The sequence below is a fragment of the Ammospiza nelsoni genome, chromosome Z, assembly GCF_027579445.1.
Source record: "Ammospiza nelsoni isolate bAmmNel1 chromosome Z, bAmmNel1.pri, whole genome shotgun sequence".
Lineage (NCBI taxonomy): Eukaryota > Metazoa > Chordata > Aves > Passeriformes > Passerellidae > Ammospiza > Ammospiza nelsoni.
The window spans coordinates 21,920,523-21,944,313 of record NC_080669.1 but is presented as its reverse complement, the minus strand read 5'-3'; the positions used below and the strand labels follow the sequence as shown (position 1 = coordinate 21,944,313).

The 23,791-nt window shown below is 42.6% G+C and overlaps 1 protein-coding gene across 1 annotated transcript in view; it reads right to left on the bottom strand.

The window, feature by feature from the left end:
• The window catches only part of ELP1 (elongator acetyltransferase complex subunit 1), a 31,461-nt gene that overhangs the window by 6,747 nt on the left and 923 nt on the right, over positions 1-23,791 (bottom strand). Inside the window, exons 2-28 of the mRNA XM_059491894.1 lie at positions 23,318-23,470; positions 21,495-21,576; positions 19,512-19,592; positions 18,736-18,821; positions 18,062-18,161; positions 17,048-17,138; positions 16,428-16,551; positions 15,744-15,834; positions 14,441-14,671; positions 13,993-14,163; positions 13,303-13,402; positions 12,567-12,752; positions 11,663-11,769; positions 11,070-11,173; positions 10,196-10,249; positions 9,992-10,097; positions 9,222-9,337; positions 8,427-8,500; positions 7,721-7,799; positions 7,377-7,456; positions 6,390-6,530; positions 5,215-5,300; positions 3,977-4,125; positions 3,017-3,140; positions 2,501-2,598; positions 1,048-1,249; positions 58-119 (exon numbers count right to left, since the gene is read on the bottom strand). Of these exons, the coding sequence (XP_059347877.1) occupies positions 58-119; positions 1,048-1,249; positions 2,501-2,598; positions 3,017-3,140; positions 3,977-4,125; positions 5,215-5,300; positions 6,390-6,530; positions 7,377-7,456; positions 7,721-7,799; positions 8,427-8,500; positions 9,222-9,337; positions 9,992-10,097; positions 10,196-10,249; positions 11,070-11,173; positions 11,663-11,769; positions 12,567-12,752; positions 13,303-13,402; positions 13,993-14,163; positions 14,441-14,671; positions 15,744-15,834; positions 16,428-16,551; positions 17,048-17,138; positions 18,062-18,161; positions 18,736-18,821; positions 19,512-19,592; positions 21,495-21,576; positions 23,318-23,470 (3,078 nt within the window). The remainder of the gene's footprint in view (positions 1-57; positions 120-1,047; positions 1,250-2,500; positions 2,599-3,016; positions 3,141-3,976; positions 4,126-5,214; positions 5,301-6,389; positions 6,531-7,376; positions 7,457-7,720; positions 7,800-8,426; positions 8,501-9,221; positions 9,338-9,991; positions 10,098-10,195; positions 10,250-11,069; positions 11,174-11,662; positions 11,770-12,566; positions 12,753-13,302; positions 13,403-13,992; positions 14,164-14,440; positions 14,672-15,743; positions 15,835-16,427; positions 16,552-17,047; positions 17,139-18,061; positions 18,162-18,735; positions 18,822-19,511; positions 19,593-21,494; positions 21,577-23,317; positions 23,471-23,791) is intronic.

The window sequence follows — 23,791 nt, the reverse complement described above, 5'->3', positions numbered from 1 at the left end:
TATCTGACTGACAATACTGGGCATTACTGGTCACAGGCAGGAGGGTGATGACATTACCTGAGTGTACTGCTCCAGGAGTATGGCTGCCTCTGCATACTTTTTCTGTTCAGCTAGTTTTCCTACAAGAAAAAGTGGAGCTTCAGCTTCTCAGAAAAACCTAGATTTTTGTGCCAGAAAACTACAAAGTAGAGGAAAAATACCACTCACTGAGAGACTTTCTATCCACTCACACATGTACTCAATTGCTAAATTACAGCTGTAATTTAAAAAGGGCACCATAAAAATCATTAAAGGCATGAAGGATTTAAATCACATTGACAATAAAAGCAAATACTGGGGATCTGACTCTGGAAGAGTAGACTTCCAGAAGCCATACTCCCTCTGTGTTAAGTGGCCCTTCATAAACTCTGCCTCTGAGAAATGATGCTCCATTCTCTTGCTGAAATATAGGTCCACCAGGTCCACAACACACCTCATGTCTGACCTGTGCTAGTGAGTACAAATTCTGCGACCAGCTATCTTCCTCTCCTTAGGACAGCACACAGCTTTATGTATCAGCTGGTCCTAGCTGCTAGCTGGCTTCAAGGAGAAAACAAGATGCAGCTCCAAATTATCCAACAGCCTTTAAGGTTGGTGAATAGGCACAGCACTTGCACCAGTTAATGTCTAGAGGCCTCAGTTACATCAGACACTTCAGTGCATGTCCATTCCTTGGGGTTAACTAATGAGGCAATTTGGAAGAGCAGTCTGGCAACCAGCTGCAAGGGAACAATGCAAGAAGCAGTCAGCACCGGGCAGCCAAGGGCACAGTTTGCTTGGCAGCTTCTGTGTTGCCTACCAATTCAGCTTCAGCATCTTTTGGTTCCTTTGAGAAACAAAGGTCATGTACAAATGCACAAACCTTGGGGAAACATGGGATCTTTGTTCTCATTTAAGAAAACCGCTGCTGAATAATGAAGCTTTCATTGAATTTTAGGAAAAATTGAAGTGAACCATAAATAACAGCAGCCACTCTGCTCTGCACATTTACATCTCTTCAAGGCTTACCTGCCATGCTCCGTGCCAGGCTGGACAGCTTATCCTTTGTGTAACCAAGCTGTGATGCCATGCACAGGGCTTGTTGCCAGCTGCCACTGCTCTGAAAAGCATCAAGTGCTTTTGCAAAGATGCCAGCACGAGCAAATATCAATGCAGCCTGTTCATACAGCTGCTTCTGAATCAAGTACTCCCCATATGCATCACTGATATCCTGAAAGACAGGGACCAAAAAAAAAGAAAAAAAAGAAAAAAAAGAAAAAAGAAAAAAAGAAAAAAAAAGGAAAAAAAAGAAGAAAAAAAAAAAAAAAAAAAAGGAAAAAAAAAGAAAAAAAAAAAAAGAAAGGTCAGTAGCAGTCCTCCATTGGTAAAAATGGAGGCTCATCAACAAAAGCCTCTTACCCAGCTTCTCCAAGGAATTTCTAGGCATGAAGTTTCTACCTCATTTCAAACACTATCAAACCAAGGGCTGATGATCAGCACATGGAGATACTTCACAGAGCTACAGTAATGTGACACAGGGGTGGTACCTGATTCTCCAAACCAAATGCTGGGTAAATTAGATACTACAGGAAACCAGACCCTTCCTCCTCACCCACATGAGCAGTTTTTGTTAGAATATCTCTCTGAATCAACCTACTTTAGAAAACAAACACTGGCACAAGGGAACACACAAGCTCTGTAACTCTACAGGCACAGGCTACTCAAAGCTCACTATCTCCACGAAGAAGGGGTAAGTGGATTTCACTGGAAGGATACAGGGGGAATAATAAATTACTTCCAAGGAGTCACTCAGAAACAGATCTCCCTCATGAATAAAGACTCCTTTTTGCTTTCACTGTGCTGCAAATAGACCAATTTTCTCTTTTTCCTCTCTCACTCAACTCCTCCTTGTACAAAGGCTTGTGTGTTTGAGTATTTACAGTATCTACATTAGCTTATATTAAATGTATTTAACATTTTATCTCAACCTTGGACAAGCTGAAGTTCTTCAGTAATACTGAAACCAGTAAGGGACACTATGTACTAAGAAACAGCACATCCAAAAGTGTTCAAGTTCTTCAGCACTTTTCAGAATAGTTTAAGGATAACAAATTGTCCCCACACAATCTGCAAGCCACACAGAGGTCAAAATAGGGAGAAGTCTTTCTGAGGTTATGAGTTATTCAGCAAACTACAAGACAGTGCAGCAGAAGAAACAGGACTTGCAGATGCTCTCTGAGTCACAGGATCAAAGGAATAACAACCATTGATGACCAAGTCACACAGGGTTAGTGCTGAGAGTCATTCCAGCTGTTATCTCAGAAGAGGGTCTCAGACAGCACTGGAAGAGCAACGACCTACAGAGCTTGAACACATGCAGCTGCAGTTTCTTTCCTGCCCTCATGCAAGGTGCTGAGGAGATCCAAACACATTCATAAGGGAATATAAACCTTTGACACTGCACTGTCATGAGCTTACACACCTTGTACTCCTGAGTGCTAGAGGGGTACAGCTTCAAGGCCTCAGAATACAGATTCTGATCCTTCACCAAGTTCAGAAATTCAGAGAAGTGTTCAGGACCTGCAGAAATAATTTACTTTTTGTAAAAATTAAGGAGAAAGTACATGGCTCCAAGACAGTCTGGGTTCACAACATGAAGAATCAACTAGAGGTGCCTGGGTGGAAGACCACCCATTCTACTACTGTAAAATCAAAGCATTCACTTCCTTGAGGTTTTGCCTCAAGAGATATTAACCAGGCACAATTCACTTGAACAGGAACAACACAAGACTTCACGTGCTTCATGACCACAGAAGAGTAAACACTTCTTTCTTCCCACACAAACCCATAGTACAAAAAGCAAGTAGCAGAAGTTCACCACCCATTACCAGATGGGAAGATGATCTTATGCAATCCTTCTCTTTCTTCAGCTATTTCCCCTGAAAGGCTCTCCCAAACAGACATGTTGCACTGCAGAAATCCTCCTTAGGACACCTACCACATTTGCTGAGGTGGCCAAGAGCTTTTGTGTATCTCTTCAAGTGTCTGTCTATTGTATATCGCTGATAATTGGTTTCCATCTTCCGGAGGGCATTTAAGAAGGGCAAGTATTCTTTTGGGTCCTGTAAAGAAAAATAAAAATGGCAATTGAGTTAATCTGCTAAAATCCTTATTTGCTCCCATCTTCACAAACAGACAGTCCCATATTTGAAAAAATATGGTAACACACTAAAAAAGGCTTTTTCCCCCCAAATGTAAGTCATCTTAATCGATTTGTGCACATACTCTTGTCAGAAATTACTAACTTGAATTACCAGGCTCCCACATGGATTTCAACACTATCTAAAGGCTGGCAACATTTAAAATTCAAGCCTATGTGTCATATCAAGTGTTGTTTTCTATTATCTATGATTATGTATACATTTGCAGACATAAGGTTGATCAACTTCCCCACACCAAAGGTTATAAAACCTGTTAACACGAATAGGGTGTCCTAACTGATGAGCAGCAGAATTTGCTATAACATTAGAAAACTCTGAAGATGCAGATGGGCATTTCAGTTCAGAGATTTCACATTAAACCCACATGCTATTATCATAGGAACCACTAAAGAAGCAAGAAAAAAAAGTGCAGAACTGAGAATGAAAGGCGGGCAGTTGCAAAACTTCAGATACCAATCCCTCCCTTCCCCAGAGCTACTTTGCTCTGCTGCTCTAGAACAGCACTGTTTCACCTTGAACACAAATAAATTCCCAGAGCTGTGCTCAAGAACCAAAGGATGCAGAGACATGACACTTGCCCAGCATCATCCCAAACACACATAGGGCTTCTGAGCAACTGCAATCCTGCCTGGGTAGAGAGCCATTACTACGAAAACATGCAAGCTGATCTGCAGACTACAGAGAACCTTTGAGAAAGTAGAAAAATAAGTTCCTTAGCTGGAACTATGAACCAAGACCTTTTGAGACTTTTCTGCCACCATGACGACTAAATCAAAATCATACGTCCCCAAGGAATAATCATACAATTCATTGACATCCACAAGGAAAAGCAGGTACTTTAGTGCTTCTTCTGCACTCACAGTTTGGACATCTGGCGTAATGCTTTCTGCAACAAGATAAAACAGCATATGACCTGTTACACCACCAGCAGTGGAGCCCTGCTGTGAGGAAAGGATGCATCATCAAGCAAACCTTGACATCAGAGAGACCCCATTGGACTAACAGCTTGCTCTGCCTTGCAGAGGGGTTACTTTGCCTTTACTGGGCAACTTCAAGGACCATCCCCAGCATAGCAGTGAGTGTGCAACTGTGACGAACTTGAAGGATCAGCACAGAATAAAAGCAAAGTTTGCTAGTTTGGGATACCAGAATCAAGAGTAGGAACCTCCTATTCCATTCTGGGAGAACTAGAGCTCCAACTGGAAAGTGAAAACAGGTCCAACTCTGGGGTAACTGCCAAAAGACCGAGTCAAAAGGGTGGGCTGAGGGTATGTAGAGCAGCCTATCTTAGCTGATATGCTGCTGTACCTAAACACATACTGGATTCAAGTCCATTTCTGGTTTTTGGCTTGCTCCATAAACAGCAACCCTAAAATAATTTTTTTGGTGAACCAGGCTAATGATCAAAGTGTTGAGGAACACATCCAGTGCAGTATTTCAGGATTCAGCTGTGCTGGGAAATCTGGCAGGTTGAGCACTGGGTGGTGAGAGCTCCAGTTTGAACTGCCAACCCCTTGCCTAGCAAAGGGGATAGAGACCTGTGAGACACAGTAGGAGCTGAGGACTGCCAGATTTTTGCAGCGATATACTGTGAGGGTATAAAAGTACTCACAGGCCCAGGGGTTCCTTTGCTCAGGTCCTCTCCTCAGGGGCAATAGCTGGAGCTGCTATTTTGTTACTTAGTTTCTGCACTGAGACTAATTATATTGAGGACCAGAATGCCTGAGACTCTGATACGGGAAACTGAAGTGGAGCCAGTAAGGAATCCTGGTCTGACTGTGAGGGTAGGGGATGTAGCTGTGGGGGGTGGTCCCAGCTCAGGTGGTGCAAATGTGACTGCCAGTCTGCCAGGATCCTGGATGGTCAGATGAGGAAGTTTCCCCCTTAACAGTTTTGGTTGGATAGAGAAGTTTCCTTAACATAAAGCTTCTGCAAATGACCCATTTTCAAAACTTTTGAGTTTCTGATACAAAACCTCGAAGATCGTGAACCTTCTGGAGAGCAATTTCCAGTTCTGGAGGACTTTTCTTCACATGTGCTGTCAGTATTGACAGGCAGTATCTGAAGAAAAGAGAAGAAGTGAATGAGAAAATGAGAAGGCAGAAACACAGCTTATTCCTTTTTAAAGCAGTTTGTACAAGTTCTAGTTTACGTCTTAGTAAAAAAAAAATAAAATAAACTGCTCAGGCACTGTGATCCTCCTAGAGGAAGGCAGCAAACACAGGAAAAGAAGAGAATAGACCAGAAAGGTTCTTCTATCAGCATGTCTTCCCAAACACGTCACAAAGCTGGAGGTGTGTTTTGAGTAGAATGAGCTTCCTTTACCATGCCAGCTAGCATGATGAAGAAACTCTCTCTGAAAGTTCAGCTAGCTGGAATGGTTTTCCAAATCTGGCACAAAAATAGCATTTTTTAAAAAAATGACAGCTTTCTAGGGTGTTATTTGTACTTCCATACATCTCACATTTACTATTTCAAAATAGCTTTCCCAGCCAAGCAAATGCTTTGTTTTCTGAAAGTTTGCAGGAAAGTGTTTAAATTCTCAGGGCTCAGTAGCTACTCACCACCGGTTGCTCCCCTCTCCACTGTTTAATATTAGACTGTCAATACCTTAACACCATTTCACCAGGCATTGTTACTATCCTATTTTCCCAGCTTTTATCTTTATCTGGTGTTGATTCATCCAAGAAGGACAGTTACCAAAAAGGTAATCAATCAGAAAAATGGAGCTGATCATTTACAAAGTAATTCTGTGTCAAATGGAACAGCTGATATCTTTCCAAAGGGCCAGCTGCTTCAAACAGTCAGCAACTCACCAAGATGAAACTCTTGCTCATATCTCCATTCCCACACAGACTGATCCTAAATTGAGTGTATCTCCAAAATCTTTATAAGCATCCTGCATTTATTATTTTAATTCTATTATTTTATTTAATAGTAAAATGTTGGTATGCTGTCTGTGGAATTATTAGATGTTTCCAGGACAGCATGCTCAGCAGAAGCAAGGCATGGTAGAGTTAATTTTGTGGAGCACAAGCTCACCTCAGAGAACCTAGGGCCAAAGAACTGATGTCAAGGACAGCTTTGCTTCCTGTCAATGACTTACTGGAAATCTCTCTAATGGTTCCTTTACAGTAAGAAAGTGCTCACTTTTGAGGGTCAATGTGCTCCATGGCAACTCTCATCACGTCACAGATGAGGTTTACTTTTTCCTGATCAGGATGCTGGCGTGGCTGGCTGTTACTGCTGCCGTTCAGAGATGGGTACATACTCTTAGTGAAATCTTCATCTCTGCATAAAAACAGGTAATGTGAATAAGAGCACCACCCACCACATAGCCCAGAACAAAGACAGTAAGGTTAAGGAACTCAAATGCATGCAGAACATAACTACTCATTAACTGCCATGCTAACAGGAAGTTCTCCAAAAATCTCTGTCAGTCCAAACTGATTGTCAGCCAAGAAAGGCATAAAAAATCCCCTAAAACTGGTCAAACATTTACTTCAGAAGCACCAAAAAATCAGAAGACAAGATTTACAAGATACAGCTGTAAATTCGCTATGGATATTTCCACTGAACAATTCAGAAGAGTAAGGCATTTGCTATTATTTCTGGTCAGGTCAAGACTGAAAATCAAACCGAAGTGATAGCACCAGTTCCTACACAATTATTGACTTTAGCAAGCTTGAGAAGTTGTGAAACTACCATCACTGTAAAGCCTCATCACTGAGCCTTTAAAAAAGAAGTCAGGGGACTTGGTTTGAGGATTCAAGCAAGTATCTTGGCCTCAGATACTCAGGCAAGTATCAGGCCCCTTGCACTGTTACCTTACTCCTCTTTATGAGGGAAAAAACTTTCTCTGTTCTCATTTACTACTCTACAGCAAAACAGTAGAGAAGTCAAAGCACTAGGACAATGTACTAATTACTTGCTACAAAAATCTAATGGCTGCCTGCAAACGAGAATTTCCAACAAGACATGCTATCCCTGAAACTACTGAGCCTACTCAAGACTTTATGACTCAACATGCCAGATTTCTGATTCCTTGCACCCACACTGAAGAGTTGTCAACATTTTGACAAAATAAAGTACCACCACTGATTGCATGCATGCTTCCATTTGCAGACTTATACTTACTTCAGTTCTGTGAAAAACAAGTTGATATAGTTCACAGAATCTATTTGCCTGATAAAGGTTTCTGTGTTTTCCAGAAATGCCTGAAATGAACAAGAGTATTACCACTGATATTCTGAACAGTAAGAACATGTACATCAAGTATAAGAATAAATTCAGAGACCTTGTCTGGAAGTACAGGATGAAGGAAATGCTAAATTTGATCTGTGTGTGCAATGATGCTGCAGTGCAGAACAGCCAGCCATCACTGCTGAAAGCAGTACCACCTACACTTTTGAGCACACTGCTCAGTGGATTCCAGGATAGATTAGTGTAGCAAACAACACAAGAGAGCTGGGCAGACTTGCCTTGGGATTGTGGTCGTAGAGAAGATTGAGGTTGATTCGGAGCTTCCTCATACACTGAAAAGCTTCCCTGAACATAAGCCTGGAGGAATGAGTCAAGTACGAGAGTTTACTTAGTGATAAGATGCAAACAAAGGCAACTTTGCAAAATTAGAGCTAAGAACAGAAGCAGTGGGATGAGAACAGCCTACACCATAAGCTGTGTAGACAGCATTCCAGAAAAATGTGCAAGGTCAATAGAGCTCACTGCTGACCCTGGCAGTGGGACACACCAGCTTGCAAGGTTGATGAAGCAATACAGAACTTCGATTATTTTTATTTCCATTAAAACAATGTTACATTTTGTATCAAGTTCCCTTTCAGAAAATTTCAGTGTAAATGAACTCAGTAAAAAATGGAAAACAGCCAGCTTGAAGTGATTGAGACGTCTGGAGAATGGAGCAATGAAGATTTCTCCCACCCACACAATTTCAGCACACATAGATGAAGATTTCTCCCACCCACACAATTTTTAGCCCTTCAGTGGTGAAGTGAGAAGTACCTGGCACAGCTGAAAGCTAGACTCCTGGGTGGTCACCCTAGAAACAGTTTTGCTCCCTCTCACAAGGTCAATTCCTCTGACTTTAGCCTCCCTCTCTTTTCCAGGTCAGTCAGCATCTAACAGCTCAGACTGGAGGAGGGAAGACAAGAATACACCAGCACCATTTACCTGTCTAGCCACTTCCGAATCTGGGCAAGAACCAGAGCACGGTGGTGAATAGTCTCCAAATTTCCTCTTGGCATCTATAACACAAGATCCACACGAATACTTACTTTAGTTACTCTGCCTACATTGTGGGGAAAGTAAGGACTGGCCAGTTTCTTTGGCCTGTCTGCTACTTGCAAGTGCATGGGCCTGGTTGCTCACTTCAGAGGACAAGCAATTTCAACAACTGTGGAAAAATACCTGAGCACTCTCTCAGTCCAGAAACATTCCTTCCTCAGAAGGTTGGACTCTATCCAGCCAGGCATGACCCAGAGCAACCTGATCAAATTTTCATGTTAGTCCTGCTCTGTGGAAGATGTTGAGCTCCACACCTTCAAAAGTGCCTCTCAAATTACATCCTTCTCCATTCTGTGAATCTCTAGCAGTTCTGAAGAGCAAGATCAGCAAAAAACTAAGTGCCAAGGCTAATGGAGGGCTGTTAGTAAATACTAGGAAGTGAGTCTTGGGATTCATGATGAGAGGGCACAATATGTACCACTACACTACCTCAGCCATTAGGAACTTGAATAGTCCTTCCCAGTTCTGCACATACCTACCTGCCTCTACTGAATCTAACTTCCAAAGGCATGCTCAAAATCCCTCTGCAGCTGGAGATTTGTGAGGTGCTCTGCTGCAGCACTGCAGGGCACCAGCTTTGTAGCACTGCACATACTGTTTGCAGGCTGGCAAGGTGCTCACAGTGACAGACCCCTGCACATCCTGATAGCACATGTCGGCAGACATGGGCAGAGCACTGACCTGCAGCACCACCTTTGTGTCCTGGGGAACGACGGTGACGATACGTGAGCCTCGCTCCACCTTGCGCACAGTCTCACTGCTGGGTGCAGCAGCGCTGCTCAGGCTGGCCTGGAGGGCTGGAGACAACATTCATCAGCATACATGGCACATGCAGCACAGTGCCCCATTTAGAACCTCCTGTTGTAGGAGCCAGGCAAGGCTGTACTGGACCAACCAAGCCATCAGTACAACAGCAATCTTCAACAACTCCTGACAGGATGAGACCTTGTGGAGTGCTCATCACAGCTGAACAAGACAAGCAAAGCTGCATCTTCTGCACAACAGGATGACAAAGCTCAACAGACCAGATAAGAGTAGCACTGAAGGGTGTAAAAGGACCAATAAGTTGTTGTCCTGCCTTTACCAAAGTCATCATGCTTCTCAAAGCCAGACACCACCAGAAACTATTTCTACAGTGATTCCCCTCCCTACCACACACCCTCAAATAGCACACAGACTTCTCCTTTTGAACATGGAGGGAAGGAAGACAATGCAGGGCTAGGCTGTTAGAAACAGTGTAAGAGTCAACTACAGCATAAATTTTCTTCCCTGTGAAAAACATCTGATATATAGTCAGTTCCTGAGCTCCTTGCTCTCTGGTAGATTTCTGAAAGCAGTTCTCTTACTCTCATCTCTTTAACATTTCCTTTGAGGAACCCAAATACAACAGGTTTGGATGTGAAAAATGGGGACATCTTGTGTTTCCAAGACAAATGCTAAATGATATTTACCCTTCACTGACAAGTTCTTCAAGCAGAAGCACTGACAGGTGTGCGAGTTGGTTGTCACCAACAAAAACTCATTGTATGTTGCAAATGATGTGATGTTAGAAGCAACCTGTAAAAAAAATGAAGTTTATCACAGTTTAGACCAGGATATGGAAGCTGCCTTTGGCAGAGAAAAAGGGCAGGAAATGAGGGGCAAAAGCTTTGTACCTCAATATCATTAACAAAAAACCGGCATCGATCCGTGAGGCCCAAGATCACCTCCTGTAATTAAAATAATGACAACTATGAGCCATCACAACCTCCAGTCTTTCACAACACTGACAAGCACTAAAGTACCTTACACTGAAGTACCTTACAATTAGGTAACGAGTACTTCATGTGAATTACTTAGAGAAGCCAAACAGCAAGTCATCCAACCTCTTTTCCAGGAGGACTTTAACTTGAACATCTTTAAACACTGCTGGCTGAAAATCCAGCCTGGCCTACCCTGTAACTGCACAGTTGCAAAATGGAAACAGAAGCCATGCTAGAAATCTAGACTCTTCTATTCAGCAGCACTTGGTCTAGGGTACCAGAGGAACAGCTCCACAACAGAGCTGAGCAAAGCAGCTTCCTACAGCTGGATGCACACTCAAGGAAAGAAACCCCAGAAATATCAGCAAAACAGCTAGTCATTCTTTAAGCTGTTGTAACTATCAAGAAAGCATCTCCAAGAGGAAAAAAAGTAGCAGGACATCTGCAGTAACTCACTGCAGCCATATTTGCTAATATGTTAAGTTCAAATAAAACTGAACATTCCTTTCAAAAAGAGTGTGGCAGTAACTGCTAGAAATTTCCAATCTGAATTTTCTCACTTTCTGATGAAATTATTTGTTGTATTCATAGAACAGGGTGATCAGGTGTTAACTGCAATCCACCAGAAATGCTCAAGAAGGCAAGGGAAGATAAGCTTTCAGCTCTGCAAAGGGCCTTATGAAGAACATGAACAAGTATCACTGGGCCCTGGGCAGAAGACCATGGTGTACTTTTGGCACAGAGAATAACTGAGTAGGGAATTTAATCTGTTTGCAGCCTTACTTACTTCACCACTGATCCTTGTGATGGAAGTCTGCACACAACGGTAGGGGAACTGAACAGCAGAGCTACTGCTACTCCGCCAAGGCTCAAGGACTGGAGTAGAAGCCTCTAAGGAGCAAAGAAGATATAATTGTTTTCCAGCCAAACAAAATCTCAGACATTAAAACCACATGATATGTATCTTAAGAAAACCAGAACTGGGAATAAGCTACACTATCTGAAAGAGGCAGGGAATGCTGGCACAGAAATCCATGACACAGTGGACAAGAAGTTGGTAACTTCCAGGGGCTCAGTGGTGCCTTTATTCCACTGTCGAATGAGAGAGAAGATCTATGAATGTGGCAGTCAGTAAGCACTGAACTTTGTACGTGCATATTCGTGTTAACATATGTGTGTGTATAAAGTTACCTTTAATTGAATTGTGATACAAATCACTAATTTCAGCCCATTTCTGGAAGGAGAGGAAATATAAAAGCAGCACCAACTATACAGGAAGAGTCACTCAAGTCCCCAAAAGTCAAATCATCTCATTAAACCTTTTAAGAAATATGTAACAACTACCCCTAAGACCAGGTACTTTAACAGGGCCCAGCTTACCCCACAGGTATTTTAGGATCCGCCTATCAGTCAGCTGCAGAGCTACAGTTCTGGTCACTGGGCTGCAGTACAGGCTGATCACTTCTCCATCTACAGGCACTGACAACCTGATGCAAGACAGAGGATGTACAGAATGTCAGTCACAGCAGACACACTTAAGAGCAGATACTTCGTTCCTGCCTTTCTTGTAGCCAGCTGAAAAGATGCACATCTCCAGCATGGACATACTTTCATCATGTAAGGATCTTTTGCAGTCTTCTCACACCTATGTCAGCTGACAGTGGCACCACAGAGCACCAGCAACTCCTGCCAACAGGCATCTGCCTAACTGTGCTGGTCACTGTCTGCAGTGCAGCACTCTGCAAACACACCCCTCTTTTTCTGTTCTACAGTTCATGTGCAAATCATTCTGTCTTTGCTGGGTGAGTGCTGCAAAAAGCAGCCCTCCCATATTTCTGCACCCCAGGTGGCTTTCTTTTGTGTCTGGTTTTAGCTCAACTGGCCCCACAAAGACCAGCAGGTGAGGAGGAGAAAAGAAGGAGGACAGCAATTTTGAGGCTACTGGTCCCCTCCTGGACCTTGATAATGGTGGGAAAAGAAATGGAGGAATTTAGTGCCATGTGCCGTCCCCTCTCCCCCAAGGGCCTTGAATTCCAAGGAACAGAGCTATCCTGTACTGACACAGGCAGGTCTGGCATGCACCCTTGCCAGGCTGGGTGTAGGCATCAGGACTACAGGCAAGTGCTGACCAGCAGGGATCCTCATGAGCCGTTTGGCTCTTCTGTCAGAAGAGCACCAAATCCCTTAACCCAGGGCCTCCAGGCTAATACGAGACTTAATTCCTTCTAGGCACTGTCCAGAAGGCATTCTCAGACTTCAGCCACAACTGACAGATCTCTAGTACCGTAAATTCAGGCACTCTTCTTCAGCTCCAGCCACAGGAGGCACTGCAGTCAGATGGTGAAGGACAGACTGAGCAGCATGCTGACCTTCACCAACAACCAGGAAGCTGTCATCTGGCAGCCAGGTGAGAAATCGGAGCCCCAGAGGATTCATCACTTCATTGCTGCTGCTGCTGCTCACATCAATTCTGTCACGAAATAGGAGAGGTTGAGACACAAATAGAACCTGATTTCGATAGGCCACCTCACTAAAGAGGCAGAGGACTTCCTAAGCACAGCCTGACTGTTTAAATATACAGCATGGCTGGGAGGGCTCCAGTGCAGAAACACTAATACCCAAAGCATGAATCCTCTAGGAACAAAGAGGGAACATGGTGGGAATTTTAACCTCATCACTGTCTCTGCCATGCAAGCAGGTCTGTTGCTCTGTGTGATTTGATCATGGGCCTGGGCACTGCACCATCATTCCTTTGTGCACCAGGCACAGGAAGGCACAGGAAGAGATATCTTTCTGCGGTCATTAACAGTCACTGGTTCTGCTAGATTGAGACCTCAGTAAAGGACGTTCAAAGTCCTTTAGTTAGTCCTAGCTGCAGGCACAGTGTCCACAAAATGATACCATGTTATCTGATAGCCTCTTAAAAATCTTGAGAAAAGTGGTAAGAGCTGTGACCTCTAAAGCATCCAGTCAGGTACAACCCTCTTATCCCCTCTACAGCTGTAGTAGTTCTTTATCACCTGTAGGTTTTATCCAGGTATGGTGTTTCTACAGTTGCTTTAAAGCCATTTCCTCCCACAGCTCCAAACTTGACAGAAGGGTCATTCCCTGTACTCTGTCCTAGCAAACACAAAGCAGAACAAAGCAGAGTTTAGACATCCACCCAACAGAGCCCCTTCCATCTTCAATCTTTGCAAAAAGTAGATGCTTTGTGCAAGTATTAAAAATGTCAGAAAATGCCCTATTTTTACAGCCAAAATGTTAATTCTCATTAACACTCACTTTGAGAAAGATAGTCACATTCCAACATTGCAGTACAAAACAGCTGTTTCCTCACAGCACACTGTGTATAGAACTGCTTTGGGAAGTGCTGGGTGCCCCAGACAGGTTCCCAGACACTTACCAGTGACAGTCATCATCATGCCATCAGAGCAGCGTATGCAAGATACCACGTGCTGCACTCAAGCTGAAGCTAGGCAGGGGAATATTACCAGCACAATGACATAGTCAAGTGCCAAACGCTGTCTTCCCACAAAGTCAATGCACCACCAAAATGCTTCTATGTCACTCAAACTACTGGAAATGAGAAGAGAGCTTGAACTCACACTTAAACCAAGTATGTCTTAAGTGACCATCACCTAACCAGTCTCCTAAGGTACTGTTCTCAGGAACACAGGGTTTCTTTTAACAAGGCTGTAACATGCACTCACCATATCTGTACAAAGAGATCCTGTTATCAGCATCCAGGATAGCCATGTCCCCACTATGTTTGGGATCTGTGTGAAAGGCAACCTGATTAACTGCCTGTTGGAGCTGGAGCTCATAGGTACACATGGGTGGAGGCACCACAGCATGCTGGAATGCTGTGACAAGCACTTTATCTGTGGAAGAAACGAGAAGAAAATCCAAGATGAACCCCAAATGTTCAAATGTTAGTGAAGTTCTTCCTGGATTCTTTATAGGAAGCAGAAATGATGTTACAGGAAAATGGTTGGTATGCTCTTAGTGGTTATCTTCATTGAGCTAACCCTGAAGCAGGTATCAATTACATGGATCCCTCCCTAAAAGTGCTGTAGCAACAACTAAAAGAAGAACTGAATACAAAAGGCTACCTCATCTTTTCTCACCCTAGAGCTGGAAAGCTGTCCCACTGCTTACCTCCATCTATGACAGCCACATTTGCCATGTGTTGACTATTCTCCCCCAGCCCATGGTCTGTGGTCCAGTGCCAGTCGTAGAAGAGGTAATGCCAGCCCTGGCAGAGTATATGTAGTCTATACAGGTTCTCTCGGTCCCATAGCAGTGACACCAACTGATTTTCCTCCAAGCTACCAAAGTGTAGACTTTGCTTTAGGTACCAGTGATAGTTCCCTGTGGTCCACAGCTGAACTGCAGAAAAACAAATAGTTACCACAGACTAGTATTTGAGACCCAGCTCAAACCATCCCTCCCAACCACCACTGCCCCTCTATGGGTGGGTTAAGTGCAATTAAAATAGCAGTTCTAGTCTTCAGTCCATGACCTATGTGATACAACACACAGCACAAGAAAACAACACGCTGTGCAAAAGTCAATCCTAAAATTTACTGAGCTACCCTTTGAGACAGTACCCCTGGTTTAATGGAGGACTCAGACCTTTACCATTCCATTTGTACCATTTCCAGTTACAGCAGCCTGGAAGATGCTTCAAACTCAGGCTGAACTACCAGTTCTTCCTCACCAGCTGAGCTGGTTTTGGCTGGGGTGGTTAATTTTCTTCACAGTGTCAAGTATGGGACTCTGTTTTGGATTTGTGCTGAACACAGCATAAATAATAAGTGATGTTTTAGTTATTGCTGAGTAGGGCTTACAGAGAGCCAAGGTTTTTTCTGCTTTTTGTACTGCCAAACTGCCAAGCTGGCAAGGAACCTGGGGATGCATAGGAGGTCAGGAGGGCACACAGCCAGGACAAGTGACCCCAGCTGATTAAAGGGATATTTCCAACCACATGACATTATGTTCATACATAAATTGAGAGGAAGAATGAGGAAGAGTGGGATATTTGAACTGATGGCATTTTTCTTCTGTAATAGAAGTAACCATTACACGTGATGGGGCCCTGCTGTCCAGGACATGGCGGAACACCTGCCTGCTCAGGGGAAGTGGTGAACTAATTCCTTGCTTTGCTTTTTATGGCACACATGGCTTTTTCTTTTTCATAGTAAACTGTTACTATCTCAACCCATGGGTTTTCCAGCTTTTACCCACCTGATTTTCTCCATGATATTGCTGGTGGGCAAGTGGGCAAGTGACTCTGTGGGGTCACTTGGCTGCTGTCTGTGGTTAAACCATGACACCAGCACAGTGGTCTCAAAGCCACTTGCAAGCCTCCACAGTGTCTCCTACCCTGCAGGTAAGTACCCACTGCTAAGAACATTTGCAGGCAAGTGTTAAGAGCCAGAGCCCCATGGAGTGCTCTCACCATAAGTGTTTGGATTGGAGTTTTCCACCTTCAGGTCTTCCAGCCATAGAGCCAGGATTGTAGAATCTGCATTCCAAAGCATTTCGTTAACCTGCAGAAATAAACATGGCTGCTGCTGATATTCTTGCTCACAGAAAGTTTACAAGACCAGGAGGAGCTCCAACAACAAAAGGCACATGGGCTAATACACAAACAGAGCCCATGCGCATCACAAAGCTCCTGACAAGGCATCCTGAGAAGACCACAGATGAGGAGGCCACAAAAATGACAGCAGCCTTCTCTTTGCTTTCCTTGACATTGAGTTAAGCACCTGCCAAAAGACCTCTCAGCATCCAAGCACAGAATCTGAAGTAACACTCTAGCAATAGCTTCTCACTTATTTGGGATAATGTGAGTACTCTTGCAATGACTGACATGCTGAAAAGTACTTTTGATTCACTTGCCTAGTGCAAAGTATATAGAGCACAGGAGTACCCCAGGGCTACAATCATCCTTTATTACATGTCTTTCTACTATGGGCTTGCATCTTCTCCACAGGCTTCTTCATTGTTCTCTTTTCAGGTCACTTCTCCCATTAGGATTAGCACAAAGTATTAAGTTAAAAAACTTTTCCTATAATCTGTAAGAGATCTAGTCCTCTTCTCCATTACACTCTCATCAAAGAAGCCCAGACAAGGAACTTACCTTGACCTGCCCTTTCTGGAAAGGGAGGGTGAACTCTCCATGAAGAAGTCCATTCTTTTCCAAAAAAACCACATCATGTCTGTTGGGTTTTTCTTGTGTAGATGCTATCAGGTTTCCTGAGGGCCTTAAAAAAGAGCCAAATGAAAACTCATTGCTTACACAATCCCTAACTATCATTCTAAACACCCACGATCTCACATTTTTTCCAGTGACATGAAGAAAAGGCAGCAGAGGACGTGTTTTCCTCAGCACTGTTCCAACAGTCATAGATCCAGTACAGACCACAGCTTATGATAGCCACCAAATTATATGTGACCAAATAAATGTCAGCACTAGGAAAGGAACCTGTAATATTTCTTTTTATACAGCTGAGCCCAAACCCACTTGACTCTGACTTTATGCAGAGACTCTATCCTTTCTTCCCACTTGTGATGAAAGTATTAGGATTTTCAGGGTTTAAAGGGCTACTCTTCTTTATGCTGAATCAGAAGGCAACTTTCTTCAAGTTTTGGGAAAAATCAACCAAATGCTGAAGAAATTAAAATAATGCTGATGAAAGACTGTGACCAAGGAATAACAAGCACCACTGCTGTCAGCATTCAGACTGCAGTACTACTCACTTCCAGGACAGTGCTTGTTCTAATCCTGAGATAGGCTCACTTGTTGAATGCAGCACAAGCTCTCTGCTCCATACCCGGACCTTCCGAGCACCTACAGGTTGAGAAAGCAATGAGACAAAAGTCTAAGAAAACTGGGAAGAGACTTTCCTGAGGGTACAAGAGCAAATTTTGATGCACATGCATAAAAGGAGGTTTCTCTTGTACACCTTAAGGGCTAAGAATTTATTCTGTGTTCTGGCAGTTCTCCCATAGTAAGCAAGTGACTAAAGGAACTGTGTTAGGAATTTCAGTCTGATGTAGTTCAGTCATAATCATTTTTCGCTCCAGCTCTCACCATAGAAATGTTAAAATCAAGCTATAAATTTACAATCCTCCCTAATCTGAAGTAAACTGAGGTAAAAATCCAAACAAGTGGAAGAGCAGTGCAGTTTGATGCAGTTCAGTATGTTAACCAATACATTTAAACTGCTCAGAAAGTAGTATTTATAATGGAAAATACATTGTTTTCCATGATACAGTCTTAGAAGTAATGCACAGTTTTCCATGAACACACAGTCTTAGAGGTAATGCATATGCTCATCACCTCTTTGACTTCAGGGCAGAACCAAGGGAAAAGTATCACCAGTATCTTTAAGAAAGTGTGCAAGGCTAAACTCTAATATGAGGGACAGGGGGTATATGAACCCAAACATATTCATCCATTTGGCATTGAGAGCCCATCAGGTATTGCTTAAAGCTTGAGCAGGTAAAAAAGATAGTTCAGATAGTGTCTGCAAAGTAGTACTCCTTCCTGGCATCTCACAGAACTGAAAACCAAACCACACAGAAAATATTCAAAATATCATATCTATAAAATGGCTCTGAGAACATCAGAGCAGAGAAAAGGGTGATTAAATAGCTCAACTCACCCTCACTTTAAATCGTCAACAGACACAAACAGACCTTGCCTTACCTAGATTCTGCTTAAGAAGCCCTTTACACAAGCTGGTATTTCAAAGAAGTGGGGTGTCATACCTGTCTCTGGACAGACAGCACTCACTGCAACAAACTGCCCATCTCCTCTCCACGTCACCCGAGGCCTGCCATCATCCCAGGCTGATGCTGGTAGCACTTCCTGAAGTCACACAAAAGAAAGTGGCATCAAAGCTTGGGAAGGCACCTGCTGTCTTTGTCTAAACAGACTGCTCTTTCAAGAGCCTTATGATGAAATCCATCCATTAAAAAGTGTCAAGACTAGTAAGTTAAAAACTCACTATTCAAAATGTTGTTTTAGGAAACACTAGAATTAAAACTATTTAATTCAATCTGTTCCTCCTCCAAGTGCATATGACTGTCTCTTCACATAACCACACATTATCCTTCCCATTCACTGGGGTCTCTAATTATAGACAACAGTGCATAAGCTGGACACAGGGTGAATTGAGATTTGCTTAAGATTGATGCTTGAATGGCTGCAAATCTTACTTTGAGCTCTGTTTGAAAAGTAAATACTCTCTGATGCTTGCTTGAATTCAAAGAAAGATAAAAATGCATGATTTCAGACAACACAGGAACAAACAGAAGCAGCATATGAAGAGAACTACTAGAAAGGTGGTGGCAAATCAGCATCACAGGAATAACAGAAACTCTCTTTATGCATGTTTTCCCTGAGAGAGCATTGGCTTCACACAAAAAAAGCAGTATAATACCGTCTGCTTGCGATGTGCTGCCTGTTTCCCTTCTGATCCATGGAACTGTGTCTCCTTTTTACCCCATCCAAGAGCAACAAACTTTCCTGGAGAAGAAATAATCGTTGTAGTGGAAGATTTACAGATAACACCTTAACTACTGTGCATTATGAACACAACTAGAGCCTCAAGCAACCCACACCATTGTGGATGCCACAGTCAGGTCAGAGAGAGAAAGCCAGATAAACTTTCCCAGGAATTGTTCTGGAGAGTTCTGAGAAGGCTGAGAGAAACAATTAAAACAATCTTGCAGCTGGTGTTTTGAACAGTTGTTTTCCCATTATATGTTTATCAAAGGGCATCTTCTTAATTAGCCAGTGGTGACAGGGTGTTGATTACATGACCAATGAGGTCCACCTGGACAGGAATGGCGCATAAAAAGAATTGGTTTCTAATAAAACTCATATTAGCCTGCTGAAGAGAGTTAGAGTTTATGTGTTGCCTCACTCCCGTTACAGACTCAATGATGACACACTTTCTTCCCAAATTTTATTCTAAAAACCTGCTGGGAAGTTATGTAGAAAGCCTAGAAAGTACATTGGTACATGGACCTTACTTGAATTTATGCTGACAAGTAACAATATTGACTTTACCCTTCTGCTGTCAAGCAGCATTACAAAATAAATAAAATGTCTCTTGGGGCCTCAAAGTGCTCAGCTCCATTTCCTTACTTTCCATGTGCTTACAACATATCAACTACATCAGCTAGGGCAACTTAATTTCAGTGCTCTTCTCACCTTCTCCAAACTCATCTTGGTGGATTTGCTTCTCAGAAATTGGTTCAAAATCCCTTGTCATCATGATGAGAGTCTGCTGACCTGCAAGGCAGATATAAAATACAGTATTAGTAATGATATCTGCAGCAAATAAAAACTCAAGTGCTCTCCTGTGTGCTCCTATTGTTCTGCCATGGACCTGAATACAGAAAACATGGTACTAGAGAGAATATATCCTCCAAAGCATGAAACCGTAAACTGGAACAGAACACTTCCAAGTTTTTCTCCTCAAAAATATGCTTCCTGGCCTAACCTTAATAAGTTTTTCCACCTTCCAAACAAATACCTGGTTCCTTTTCTCTGGAGATATGAAGGACAAAAAGGCTACTGGGAATAGGCACGAAAGATTTATGAAGAGGAAATCATACCATCCTGATAAGCTCCTACAATGAGATGACCAGCTTGTGGATATGGGGAGAGCAGTGGATTTCATTTATCTTGACTCTAATAAGGCTTTTGATGCTGTGTGCCAACTCATCACAGACAAACCCATGAAGTATGGGATAGATAAAAGGACAGAGAGGACCTGCCAAGCTCAAAAGCTTGCTAGCACTGTCATTAAGTGCAGCTCAAGGTCAGCCACCAGCGTGCCCCTGGACACTAGGCACAATGATTAACATCGTCCTTAATGATCCAAAGAATGGGACCCTTTCCAAGTTTGTAGATGACACAGAACTGGGAAAAGCAGCAGGTAAAGCAGGTTATGCTGCTGTCCACAGGGACCCTGTCAGGTAGGCAAGATGGACTGCCCAGAACTTCATAAAGCTCAACAAGAAAAAAATGTCCTGCATATGGAAAAGAATAATCTTAGGAACTAAAGAGAGAGTGGGAATCATGTGGCTGGAGAGCAGCTTGGCAAAAACCAGTACACTGTGTTTCCTGAGGCACCAAGCTGAACTAGCTAGCATTACACCCTGCTGCACAGGTGGACAACAGCATCTGGCTGCATTAGGAGTGCTCCCAGCAGGCTGTGGGAGGTGATTTTGCTCCTCCATTCAGTGCTGGTGAGAAATATGGAATGCTGACTCCATTTTTGGGCTTCCTAAATGGAAGGACATACTGGAGTGAGTCTTGCAAAAGATCAAAATTATGATTAAGGGCTTGAAAGATGTCACATGAGTGGAGGTTGAGACAAGCCAGACTGCCCTGGAGAGAAGGCTTCAGGTACAATCTTTCCAGGTAAGAATCTCAACAGGATGTGTAAATATATTATGTGGGAGGTGGGGTACAGTAAAGAAGACACAGCCATGTTGTTTGTGGTGCTGAGCGACAGCACAAGAAGCAATGGGCACAAACTAAAATACAGAAAATTCCCTTAAAACCTAAGAAAAGGGGGTTTTTCTTACTCTGAAGGTGGTAACAGATAGAAACAGCATGCCCAGAGGGTTATGGGGTCTTAAACCTAACTGGGCAAATCCCCAAACAACTTGCTCTAGGTAACACACATTGAGCAAGGTGGTTGGAATAGGCAATCACCAAAGTTTCCTTTCAGCCTCAAGCACTCTATGATTCTCTTTTGTCTGAAGCTAATTTGATTTTCTAGATGAGTCACACCTGTAGTTAATTAGGGCCTGTGACACATATACTTCATACCAAAGGCCAAGAAACAGTTTTTGTTATGAAGAAACCAAATGGTGATATAAAGAAGTCATTATGCTTTTGAGGCAATATCAAATGTACTTCCTGGGAAGATTTTAAGGACTAAAATCTCTTCCACAAAGCAGCTTTTTGGGCCTAACCAATTTCTCCTTGGATCTCCGAAACACCTTATGAACCATGAAATGAAATCTAATATATAGGATCTGGTAGAGTTTTTTCCACTTTAAGTCCTAGTCCCAGTCTTGTAACTTTTTCGTCTCTCTCTCAATCTTGGTTATGTTTTGTGCTTTTGCCATAGAGAGTTTCACTCCTACAGGCAGAAAGCTTACAGGCTGTTGTTGATACCTGTTGCAAGCAAAACGAGCTCTTGGTCAGGACTCCAGCTCATCACACTCAGACCGCTGTCCACACTTCCGACACATTCCACCTACAAGACCAAAATAAGATCACAGGAACATGAGGGCACCACTATCCCAGCACAAAAGCAAACAGTCACCAAGGGAAAAGAAAATTGCCTTCTACTTAAAAAAATAATCTAAAGTCTAACTTCACACTTTGTGTTGAACAAAACAAAAGACACATTTCTGACTAAAAAGAGTTCCAGAATGTTTATGAATGAGAACCCAGGTAATGTAGAGTCTACACATTCTACCATGCACCATTTTGGAAAAAACTTTATTCTGCAATTCTCAGTCTTGTGTCAGCACATATAGCGTCAATGCTAATATGACCTGATAGGGCCTGTGATTACATTGGCAAATATTCTTCAGTAACAAAACACAGACATAATGATTCTTGCCTAGAAAATTCCAACACAGGGGTAAACTCTGACCAGCCTGTGAATGCTGAACTTGACAACTGTATATACCTGCACCAATGTCAAAGTTAATGGAAAGCTGGAATCGTTTTACTGGGCCATCATGAGCAAGTAATAGCAGTAGGCAGAGAACGTTTGTTATGCATGGTTACTCTGATTTGCAAAAGGCATGGAACAGAAAAACAAATATATTACTTGTGATAAAAAGCAACACGATGCCATTGAAGAAATTAGGTTTTGGGGGTCACAATCTTTCCACGTAAGAAAAGTGAGACTGGGCACCTGTCAGCAGAGTAACTATCGTTTACATAGAGAGGGTTTCAGAATAAGCAGAAGAGTCTTCCAGACCTCCTTCTTGGTGCCGAGACTGCACCAAAAGAAGACTGGAAAGTAAAGCAAAAAACCAGAAAAGTAAGCCAAAACCCCACAAAATAAAGAATCTGATGTTAAACCTGATGCAACTATCAATGCAAAAAACAAAACAAAACAAAACCCAAATAAACAAACAAAAAAACCCAAAAACCCCCAAACAAACAAACCAACCAATCAACCAAAAAACAAAAACAAACAAACAAAAATGAAAACAAACAAAAACTAAAACAAACAAAAAACCAAACCAAAAAACCCCCCCAAAAGCTCTGGTAATTTCTATTCCCTAATGATATACTGTAAATTGCAATACAGGACACATTTTTCAGATACAGCTGACTGAACACGTAAGTGGTATCTGCAAATCAAGTGCAAACATGAACCAAAACAGACAAGCTACAAATAACCACAATTTTACAGCTAACTCAGACCACTATCATCTCATGTCCACTTAAACCTGCACTGTTGGACTGGTATTGTGGGAGCTGATTCAGATTTCAGAGGGTGCTGCTGTGGTGTCTTGCTGGAGATAATACAAGACACTGAGGAAGGAGGAGAAAGCAAGTATCTCAGTTTCTGCCATTTCCTAAATCATGCCAACATGTATCTACTGATAACAAAATGGTAGCTACACAGTGGATTATGAATGGATTACTTTACTCTTCACCTAGTCTCAGCGATATCCTGCTTCTGTAAGACTCTCCAGCAGATCCTTTGCTGCTAGGAGCCCACTGAGCAAACTCAGAGGATGCAGGCTGTGGACAGGCAAACCATCATTTCAATTCAAGTTCTTTTACAGAGTATATATTCTGTCTTTAGTCATTCCCAAGGCTACCACAAAAATCAGTTTGTCTGCCCAGAGAATGGAAACTAGCCACAGCTCAGTATGCAATGAGTGTACAACTGGCCACTGAAGAAATTTTAAATGTTACTCTTTCCTCCAAATTTCCTCACTACAGTTGAGTCTTTCCTGCCATGTTACCTGCTCTGTGCTTAGATTGCACAGTAGGATGTCTCCAGCTGCTGTAGCAACACACACACTCTCCTGCTCTGGAAGATCTTCAACACCCACGATGCAGCCACTTCCATCCTCAGGCAAGAACCCATCCACAGTCAGGGAAATTTCTCTTGACACCTTGATACAGAAAGGTCAATGGCTTACTAATTATACATCACCTCCCTGGGATTTTTGCAGAAATGACAGTGTAAAAGTTATAGGTATATTCCATCCTACTGCAGTGACACAAAGCACTACACAGTAGAAGTGTGAATGGCACCAGAAAAAAGCCAACTCGCAAGAACTTATCTCCACTTAAGGCAAAAGTGATAGAAGAAAATGAGAAAACCCAGATATGGGAACAAACAATATACAACTTCCAATTTGCCCTGCTAAACATCTTTCAATACCCTTTTCACGTTTCACCACAGTATCAACATTAAGAAGTGCATGGGTAGC